The sequence below is a fragment of the Alligator sinensis genome, unplaced genomic scaffold (assembly GCF_000455745.1).
Source record: "Alligator sinensis unplaced genomic scaffold, ASM45574v1 scaffold130_2, whole genome shotgun sequence".
Lineage (NCBI taxonomy): Eukaryota > Metazoa > Chordata > Crocodylia > Alligatoridae > Alligator > Alligator sinensis.
The window spans coordinates 2,087,997-2,099,014 of NW_005841913.1; the positions used below are offsets into that span (position 1 = coordinate 2,087,997).

The following is an 11,018-nucleotide window of genomic DNA, read 5'->3' on the forward strand; positions in this document are numbered from 1 at the left end:
GGCTGCAGGGAGCGGGGCCGGGCCGAGCCCGCCGTGCAGGGGCAGGCGCGGGGCTGTGCACGCCTGGCTCCCGCCCTGCCAAGGAGAAAACCCTCCCGGCTTCCCAAGCGATCGCATTGTCCAGGTGCAGAGTGTGTGTGTGTGTTTGTTTGTGTGTGTTTAATGGCTTTGCGTTTCCCGAGGAGGAGAAAGAAATCCATCGTGCTCAGGGGGGCGGGGCAGGCAGAGCAGCTGAGCGGGTTTCTTTGCATTTCATCATAAAAGATTTTTTTTTAAATTTTTGGTTTTTTATTTTAATGCATTTTTTTCCTTCTTCCCCTCACTCCACCCCCCCCCCTTTTTTTTTTTTTTTTGTTCTCAGTTTAAATGTCAGCTGGTGCAAAGGCAGCTACAGCGATTGAGCTGAGGGGCAGGGGGACCCTCAGTGCCTTGGAAAGGTCTGATCCCACTTGGGGGGCTGGGGCTGGGGCGGGGCAGGAGCCTGGGCTTTGGGCAGTTTGCAGGGGCAAAGTTGCTGGCTGCATGCACTGCCTTGCACCCCTTAGCTGGAAAAAAAGGGAGTGGGAGAAACTTCCTGTACCTTGCTGGCATATCATAATCAAAGGGCTTGTGGATGGTGGTGTCGATGGCTTTTTTTTTAATTTTTTTTTTTTAAATTAAGATGATTGCATCAGGTTGCTGTATTTTTCCTACTTTCTAATCCCTTTGCCTTGTGCTCTGTGCGGGTTGCTGTTAAGGAGCTGGGAAGTGAATGAACTGGCAAGCTGCAAAGTTGCACTCCAGCCCTCCGCCTCTCCCCTTTGCACTGTTGTGCCGATGACAAAAGGGGGGAACTTCCTCTGCTTTGGCTGGCACACGAAGAGGGCACTCTCAAGAGAGCCGGCTCCGTATTGCTGGAGAGGAGGTCTGTGTTGGGTGGTTGGAAGCAGCTTGCAAAGCTGCCCAGAAGCCCTTCTCTCTCTTTCTCTGTCTCTCTGTCTTGCTAGCTTGTTTTGTTTCCTTGCAGGGCAAAGGGTTAAAGCAGAAAGCCTGGCATGTGCGCGCAGGACCTGGGTTTTTGTTGTTGGCTGAGGCAGAATCAGCATAAAGAGAGCAAAGTGCCTTTCTCCCAATTTTGCAGGCTCTGTGCATCCTATTGATTCTGGGCTTTGCTTTTTCAGAGGGAGGAAGGTGATTGCATTCATGCCTACGTGCCTTTCCTCCTGTTTTAATTCTTTGCTTTTTTATTTTTATTTTATTATTTTTGGTTCGGTTTCAGGTCTTGGGAGAGCTTCTCTCCCTCCTCCCGTGGAAATACACGCGAAACCTCCCTCTAAATAATTCCTCAACCAGGGGATCAGCAAGAGGACCTCAGTAATGCCAGGGATGGTCAGTAAAAACCCAGACCTCGAGTTTGACTCTTTGCAGCCCTGTTTTTATCCAGACGAAGATGATTTTTATTTGTGCGGCCCGGACTCTGCCCCTCCAGGGGAGGACATCTGGAAAAAGTTTGAGCTGCTGCCCACCCCTCCTCTGTCTCCCAGCCGGGCCGGGCTTCAGGAGAACGCCCCAGGAGGGGCCCCAGTGCCGTGGGCAGGGGTGGCTCTGGGGGGATGGCGAACCAGTGATCCTCTGGACTGGGCATCTGAACTGTTATTGTTACCCCCTGAAGCCGACCTGTGGGGCAGCACAGATGGAGGGGACTTATTCGACACAGGCTTTGGGGAGAACAACAGTCTCAACTCCATCATCATCCAGGACTGTATGTGGAGTGGCTTTTCTGCCCGAGAGAAGCTGGAGCGGGCAGTGAATGAGAAACTGCAGGGCAAAGGGGGAACCTCAGTGGCACCAGCAACAGCGGGGGTGGCCACCACGACTGGTAGCCCCGGGGGCACCAGCAGCAACAGCAGCAGCAGCAGAAACCAAGCTGAGCTTAACAACTCTGTGTCGGAGTGTGTGGATCCTGCAGTGGTGTTCCCCTTTCCTATCCATAAACGGGAGCCAGTGGCACCCACCCCAACCTCAGCAACGGGGGGGATGGCTGGCATCCGGGTGAATATTGGTGGCAATAGTGGCACTGCACAGGGAACAACAGCTGCTTCTCAGCGCAGCAGCCGCCACGCCAGTGCTGCCAGCGATACCAGAGCCAACAGCAGCTCAGGAGACGACACTCTCAGCGACTCGGGTAAATACTCCACCCAGCACAGATTTGTTTGGCTTTGTGCTTACCTTGAGAGGGGTGTGAGGGGCATGGTTGCCCCTCCTCACAATGCAGCTTTCCAAGTTACATCTTTAGGAGGCATCTCCCTCTCTGGGGCAGAGGGAAGCAGAGTTGGTTTCTTAAGGGAAGCCTAGCAATATTCACTTTGCTTCAGGTGAAGGCTGTTTGCAATCAAGTGAAATATCAGCTGTTGACTCAGGCTGATGGAGTCTGGGATGGGACATTGTCACGGCAGGTTTGCAAAGCTCTTAGGCTACAGGATCTGCGGTGAGAACAGCGGTGGTCTCCTCTCACCATAACTGAGCTCAGGCTTACCTTTCCCCCACCTTCTAGGCACCCAACGTGGTCAAGAGACCAAAGACAATGAAGCCACAGTCCTAGGCCATGCCCCCTTTGTTTGTATCTTGCCTCTGTAAGTCAAAAAAAAAAAAAAAAGACTGAGGGAAAGTTGATGGCCATATGCCTTAGTGCCTGAGGGCATCTCCTCACCTTGATGTGATTGGGTAGAAAGAGATGAACAGTGAGTAAAATGGCAGCAGAAGCATTAGGGCGTGGATCCAGGGAAGAACAAGTGTTGCAAAATTAACACCGTGTAGAACATCCCAGTCGTTTGAGCCCCTGGGGCAGGAGAGCTGCTGCTCGGGAGAGGGGAAAGTTCACTACCAGGAGCTTCAGAGGAAGCACGATGAATGCACCAGGCCACTAGGAGTTAGCCTGGAAGAGGGGAAGCTTGCAAATCTCAGATAACTGATTTATTTTAATTTATCCGAAACATAGCCTAGAACAAACCCCCTCCCTCACTGTCCAAATGGGTGCGCTTGTTTGACTCCCTCCCAGCTGTACAAGAGGGATGGATTTGCCAGCAGGTGGCAGCATGCTTGCCTGAGGACACTGCCTTTCTGAAAGGTTTCCTTGAGGGACCTATTTGCAGACAGCTGGTGATAAAGCAGACAGTGGTTGGCTTTGCTAAGGGAAATTACTAAAGGATGTCCTATTCCGGGGACTTTTGAGTAATAGAGTCTAGATAAATTAAACTTTAAGAAAAAAAATCCTTTTCTATGTCAGTCTCAAAAAATCTGAAAAATGCCGGCTATGAAGAGCATACTGTGTACATAAGGCATTGACAACACAGTAAGAGACGCTTCCAGTGCTGAATATTCCTAAATCTTGTACAGGGCTTTGACTTGTCTAGGCAGTCTAATAGTTTAGCAGAGAAATATTTGCATTCACAGACAGAAGAAAATCTAGAAGGCTAAAAAAAAAATTGCTCCCATGCACAAAAGCATCTATGTATGTGGAGAAGTCCAGTTCATTTGTAAACAGTTTCACTCATGTACATGAGCAGATCCATACGACCATCATCATAAACTTGATGATAAGCCCTGTTTCAAAAGCCTTGCTGTCTCTTTCGTGTCCGCGCCTTGACAGCTTTCGGTGAGGAAGCAGTTCCTCTCAACAGCTGTCTTCTTGGCAGTAAACCAAAACGCTGGCTTAAAGGGACCACAGACGGGAACAGCTTCACGTCCTGCATCAGAACAAATCCAGCGATTGTTTCGTTTTCTGGCCACTTTTCAATCAATCAAGCAAGGGATGTGTTGTGATTTTTTTGATTTTTTTTTTAATGCTTCTTGTGTATGTGTTTCATGACCCAGCTCAATGATTAAAATAGAAATGAAGGCATTTTTTCGAGTACTGTTTACCATGGTGAGTTTATTTGGCTTGCACCTAGGTTTCTCTTTTTTCATTTTGAAAGTGCAAAAAACTCCCTGTTCCTAGAGTTTATCATTTCACATTGCCAGAGCTAGTAGTTTATTGTGTATGTATGTATGTTGTGTGTGCGCATGTCTATCTCGATCAGTCTCTATGGACAGATAGCGTACACACCCTATCTAGATAGACTTATCTCTGCAGCCAGATACTATAAACAAACTAGTTTTGCCTTTGATGATGCATTTATCCTTTTAATAGATATCTGTAGCATTTAAAGATTCATATTTGCCCTGAAAATGTGAGGTTCTGTTTAAATATGATTTTAGATTGATGATTTTTATAATTTTAAGGAGAATAACTTAATTTATTTACATTTTCTTTCTCTTGAAGACGATGAAGATGAGGAGGAAGAGGATGAAGAGGAAGAAATCGATGTTGTGACAGTGGAGAAGAGGCGCTCCTCCTCCAACAAGGCAGTTACAACCCTTACCATTACTGTGCGCCCTAAAAATGCCACCTTTGCAACAGTGAGGACGCAGCAGAATGAACTGATTTTAAAGCGTTGCGCCCCAATTCACCAGCAGCATAATTATGCTGCTCCTTCTCCATACATGGAAACTGAAGATGCCCCACCACAGAAAAAGCTAAAAAACGAGGTGCCCCGTCCAGTAAAACCTGTGATCCAACCAAAGTCTAAGAACTCAAGTCCTCGAAACTCGGATTCAGAGGACAGTGAACGTCGACGGAACCACAATATCTTGGAACGCCAGAGGCGTAATGACCTGAGGTCAAGTTTCCTCACGTTAAGGGACCATGTACCGGAACTGGTTAAAAATGAGAAAGCTGCAAAAGTTGTGATCTTGAAAAAAGCCACTGAATATGTCCATTCCCTTCAGGCGGAGGAGCACAAGCTATTGCTAGAAAAGGAAAAATTGCAAGCCAGGCAACAACAGTTGCTAAAGAAAATAGAACATACACGGACTTGCTAAACATTTTTGTCTGACCTGGACAGTCACTGCCACTTTGCACATTTTTGATTCTTTAAAAAAAAAATTGTGTTTTTTGACGTTAAGAATGTTGGTTTTACTTTCAATCCAGTCCTTGAAGTAGTTGACAAACTATATTTTCTGGGTACAGAGCAAATGGATGTTCTTGCAAGGAGTTCAAGAGACTGCCAAACAACAATGGACTGCCCTTGTATTTCTTCTTAAGAACTGTAGATGTTCTTTAAATGTTGTGAGCATTTGGAGCTGCTGATGACACCTAGTTGAGTTTAAAAAAAACCATTCCTAATTTTTATGGTGCTTATGTTCTAACAATGTTACTTTTGGGGTTACCATTTTTACCCCTGTGGGATTTTTCTGTAAATACCATCTACACTTGCCTTTTGTACATGTCTTGGGTTATGAGAGGTGGCTCTTGCTACCAGTATTAGACTGGAAGTTCATACCTAAGTACTGTAATACCTCAATGTTTGAGGAGCATGTTTTTTGTATACAAATATATTGTTAATCTCTGTTATGTACTGTACTAATTCTTACACTGCCTGTATACTTTAGTATGATGCTGATACATAACTAAATTTGATACTTATATTTTCGTATGAAAATGAGTTGTGAAAGTTTTGAGTAGATATTACTTTATCACTTTTTTGAACTAAGAAAACTTTTGTAAAGAAATTTACTATATATGCCTTTTCCTAGCCTGTTTCTTCCAGTTAATGTATTTGTTAATGTTTGGTGCATAGAACTGGGTAACTGCAAAGTTCTGTGTTTATTTTCTTCCAACGATGTACATTTAGTGCTGCATCTTATAGCACTTTGAAATACCTCATGTTTATGAAAATAAATAGCAATTAAATGATGTGCTCTTTACTATTATTTTAGAGGCAGGTTTTCTCTTTTATATAAGTTCTGTTCAGTAACAGAGACAGAACAACTTGATCCCTGATCCCAGGCACTTAAAATCTCAGGAAAGGGATGATAGTAGAATAGTACAAGTCAGGTGATGAGACAGAACATTTCAGTTTCGGCTACTAGACTGATTGCAGCGGGAGCAATTCTCTCTGTTCACATCTCATATTTCTCCTCTGATACCATACTCCCTTGAAAACCAGTGGAAGTCAATGAAAAAACTCCAGTTGATGTTGAAAGATTTTGGATGAGACACTGCATACAGAACTCTGTAGGCTTGGACCAATGTTAATTTACACCAGCTAATAGGTATAAAGTAAGTGATAGGGTTCACAGCTAAGTGAAAAGCAGATCATCAGATAAATGAGCTGCCCCAGAGAAGAAAGAAATGCATCTGTGTTATGTTGCTTCTTATATGTGTTGTCAAAAGACAATAACTCAGAAGTTGTGCACCATTTGATAGTAGAGTCAATACTTGTTCTGATCTGAGATCTGCACGTGCTCCAAATTCCTTTTCATTAAGGATCTATTAGTAATGCTCAAAAATCAGTTAATCAGTTTAAAATCTCACTTCTGCTTATGGCCCAGCCATATGGGAGAGCTCATTAGTATGTAGGCTACCTGGATCCTGGAAGCTCATCATGCAACAAAAAATCTTTTCCTGAAGTATGGAATCAAGAAACTATAGAAACCAAGCAGCATGTAAGATCCAGAATTAAGATCCGTAAATGGCTGGTTACAAGAACGGAGGATGGTATAGAGGCAGGGCTATTAAGTCTGTGGAATGTACTTGATTGCTGAACCACGGTCGGGTTTAGAAGGTGTAATAGGTCCAGGGACCTGACGTATCAATCAGGCTCAGAAGGTGCTCAGCCCCGTGCTGCTTCCCCACCCTATTATCATATTGCATGCTTCTAACATGTTTTCAAAGTCAATTGGAGTTTTCCTTAAGGACGGTGGCAATGTATCCCACTAATACATAATCCAGCATAAACTAGTATAATATATTCCCATTAGCTGAACAAGTTATTAAAACTGCCATAACCGTATATTAAATTCCAGCTATAAATTTAGACCTGATTCTACAATCATTCCAGAGACCTCTCATTGAAGTGGTGGTCCTTTTGGTAAGTGGGAGAATCAGATGCAGGTTCCCTTAAACAGAAGAGGAAAAAAAAACTTGGCGGTGTTAATTTTAACAGAGAATTCCATTTCAAGTGTTTTGAATGCCATCACCAAGCCAGCTTTAAATAGAAATTTCAATTTTACTGTTTTATTCTTGAAACTTGACCAAGCAGTTCTGGCCAGGAAAAAAAACACAAGCAGTGGCATAAATAGGAAAAAGGAAATTTTCACATGTGCAGAACTTTAAGTGGTTCTCATTTAAAGCCTGATACAAAGCCCAAGTCTTTCCATTGGCTTTAGTTGGGTTGAATAAGGCCCTAAGTCAAGTCGCCTGAATAGCAACTGTTATAGTGACACGGAGTCATATTACTAAAACAAAAGGTAAAGATGAGAAACTATTTAACACCAGCCGACTACAATCCTGTCTACCCAGGAGCATTTAGTTGCTCTAGCCACTGACTGACTTGAAACCAGTGCTCAAGCCCCATTGTACCAGCAATTGCTGTTAGAGAACTGTTCTGAAGCACTGTTTTCAAATGAAGTCATAAGAAGCACAGGCTTTATTTCAGTAGGGAAAAGAAAGTTTTTTCAAACATCCATCCTATCCATATCCCACAGCCAGGTTTCCACAGTGAGATTCTTAACATCAATTTGTAAACAGACAGAATATAGATGTAAAAACCATGCTACCGCTGTAATTCGATCCTTTTACACATGCTTACAGCCCATGTTATGGACAGAGACAAATTTCTGATAGCTATGACAGTGTCTGTGTACTAGATATTCAGTCTAAGGAAACAGGTTGAATAATGTATCAGAGAAAATTGCCATCTACTCTGTTCAGATTCAGATGTCATGTTCACTGTTGCGGTATCTGAGTATTTAGGGATCAAGACTGTGTCAAACCAAGACTTAGACTGTTTGTTTAAAGACTCAGCACAAAATCCTGTTCTTAAGAGCCTTTCCCAAAGAACAGGGATCTGATCCAATTGCTACTGAATTCAGTGATAAAACTCCCAGTGACTTCAGCTCAGACTCCTGGTGACTTCTGGCTCAGGATGATTAAGAAATGCTCATATACACAGCAGCATTAATATCTTCTGGCTTTGCTAGTGTTTCTTTTTTCTTTTAAATAATGTTTGGAAACTCGTAAGCTTGCTTTCAAACTGTAGCACAATGCAACAATTTGTCAGGGACATTTTTATACTTGAACAACATTAGAAACTCAGTTTTTAGAGTTGGGTTTTTTTTTTTAATCACCCCAGTCATAACTAAACAGAAGTGATTTCTGGGTTTTTAAATATTTTTTGCATATGAAAGTGGTTATTGAAATGAAAATGGGGACCCGTGACATGGACTCAAGATTTTGATTTATTTTTCCTTCGGAGGAGGTGATTGAGCTCCAAGATGGATTTCGAAGAGTCTACGGATCTTTGGCAGTTTCACAAAGATCAGTGCAGAGATATAGACAGTAGACAAACCACTCCTTGCCAATCTGGGAAGTTAAAAGAGCCTGCAAGTACTCAGCAAAATAGAGAACTACTCCATCCATCTGCTTCTTTTAATACATGCATCATATTTTCCTGACAGACCATATTATCTCTGGAGAGAGATGTTTCAAACAGTCAGTTAGCACTGTTTCAGAAGTCTCTGTTTAAGGACCAAATTCTGCCTTCAGGGCAACCCAAAATAGCCAAAATAAGTTACGGCTATTAAGAAAACTTTCTCTGTGGAAAGATTATCCTGTAAAGTGCCTACTGCAATGCATGTAGCTTCTTCCTCTAGAATCAGAGCACCAAACGGTCACAGAGAGGATGCTGGATTAGATCCTCAGTTCCTTTATGTGAGACAAATGTACGCTTACTGCTGACTGAGCCAAATTCATTTCTCCCAGGTCACACATTTGTAGTATGTCATACCTGAGTTAAAATGACTCCCACAGGACATTTTACCCACTCTTTTTTATTTGTTTTATTAAAAATACCCCTACAAACACAAGGCACTTCAAACACCAAAACAAAATGAGCCCCCATAAAGCCATATAAGCAAAAAAAACAGCATCGGGAAAGCTTAAAGAGGTGAAATGCGTTAATGATGTCATTATCACTAGGTCACCTCTTGCCATTAATTCAAGTGAAAGTAAATTTCCTGGACCCCAAGCTGCTGTTATAGCAACTTATCACCAGGTCTTGCCAGAAATTGCCTGAGATTTCATGACGTGTACAGTTCACTCAGGTCATGTCTGTTCCCATTATATGTATCAATATACTTAGCCGCAATGAAATGACTGAAGAATGATTTCAACCTTGAGCCTGTATTTCCCGGCTTGTTGCTCTTCTAAATCAGAAGATCAAACTTGTTTAAGCAATATGTTTTGCATATGAATTTGCTAAAATAACTTCTGTTTGATTTTATATTGTTTAACTTTACCTGTGCAAATAGGACCTGACCCGTCCTCAGGATCCTTTTTTATTGAAATAATAATTTGCACATCCGTGATGTCTATTTTATCAGAGGCTTACAAAACAATTTGTGACTATGGGCACTTTTACACATGCTCTGGGGGTGGGAAGTAGTGTTTTAATTAGAATGGCTCTGACAGCTGCTCTAATTAAAGCACTGCTGTATCTCCTGTATTAGTCCCTGTACTTAAAAATGGTGGTGGGGTGCTTGAACTAAAGCTCATTCAATGAGCTTTAGATAAAGTGCCTCTGCCACCATTTCAAATGCAGGGACATTGATACACGAGATGCAGGAGGCTGCTGAAGCATGACAATTGAATCAATTGAGCAGAATTGATTAATCAAGTCTACTCTGACACGCTGAAATTCTAGCTTATTGGAGCAGACTGCGCACTGGTATATAAGAGTCCTATGTGACCCCTGTGAAGTACGTATTGACTTCAGTGGATGCCTGGCATTTCTGTAAATCCCAAAGGAAGTCTGTTGCAAAGCCAGGATGAACTCTTGGTTACAGTGGACATGCCTACAGGAGATGTTTAGTGTGGAGCTGCCTAATTAGCTCCACAGTAAACATCTCAGGCTCCATACGTGCACCCCTATGAGGGTGCAGTAAACTAATAAACTCTGCTGCAAATTAGTACTTTTAAATATAAGTACTATCCTGTGGTAGTTCTTTAGTGTACAGCAATTAACATGTAGATGCTGATGGGGCTGACTGGGGCATGAGGGTGCTTTGGTGCAGGGGCTGCTTGTCAGCTAGCCCTGCACTGTAGCACTGCTGTGCCCCAGCCAGCTCCTCTGCAACACATGGAGCTGGGTCAGAGCAGCCCTGGGTTGGCAGGATAACCTCCTGGGGCTGCTCTGACCTGGTTCAACGTGCTGTGGTCTTGGGCACACAATGCCTGGGAGCAATTAATTCTGACACAATATGTGCTGGAGTTTATTGATTCAAATCAATTGCATGTGTAAACACACCCAGTGACACTACTGGAAGTTTTGCTGTTGACTTAATTGAAGCAAGGATTTTTCTCCTAAGGCTGACCTCTGGATTTCAGTTCTTTTTGCCTTTACGGTAATGCTGTGCATTCCCTGTTTTTTTCCAGCTCTTTCATTGAGGGGGCACTCATGCACGTTTGTTCCACTGAAAATAAAATGAATTCCTCTCTCACAGATGGTTGTGATTTTGAAAAAATACTTATGCATTGATTCAAAATCTAAAGGCAAATCCATATACCCATCAAAACTCCCTTCTGAAGGATCAAGGATATTATACTAGATCACCTCCATTTTCAGCATGGGGATTCTGATACATGTGATGCTGGAGTCTTCTAGACTCTGGTAATTACCATGCTCCAGCAGACTCGATTAATCAAATCTGTTCTGACGCGCTGTAATTATAGCATGTTGGAGCAGCCTCATTGCATGTGTATAGGCGTCCTTTAGGATCTAAACAGAGCGTGTCTCAGACAACTACAACTTCGGAACCTGTACTCCCAGGACAAAGATTTCTTATAACTTTACAGGGGATTTTAATTTAGGAATGATTCACATTTCCCTACGTTTTTAAAAGTATTTATTCAATAGACTATCCTTTGTACTAGGAATTGC

The 11,018-nt window shown here is 42.9% G+C and overlaps 1 protein-coding gene across 4 annotated transcripts in view; it reads left to right on the top strand.

Moving 5' to 3' along the window:
* The window catches only part of MYCN (MYCN proto-oncogene, bHLH transcription factor), a 6,197-nt gene extending 463 nt beyond the window's left edge, over positions 1 to 5,734 (top strand). Inside the window, exons 1-3 of one of the 4 annotated variants that reach the window (XM_014517525.2) lie at positions 1 to 124; positions 1,259 to 2,164; positions 4,301 to 5,734. In XM_014517525.2, the coding sequence (XP_014373011.1) occupies positions 1,357 to 2,164; positions 4,301 to 4,899 (1,407 nt within the window). In that variant the 5' untranslated portion in view covers positions 1 to 124; positions 1,259 to 1,356 and the 3' untranslated portion in view covers positions 4,900 to 5,734. Of the gene's footprint in view, positions 125 to 403; positions 438 to 839; positions 905 to 1,258; positions 2,165 to 4,300 lie in introns of those variants that run through there. The other 3 variants (XM_014517526.2, XM_014517527.2, XM_014517528.2) reach the window with 3 other exon arrangements.
* The last annotated feature ends 5,284 nt before the right edge of the window (positions 5,735 to 11,018 follow it).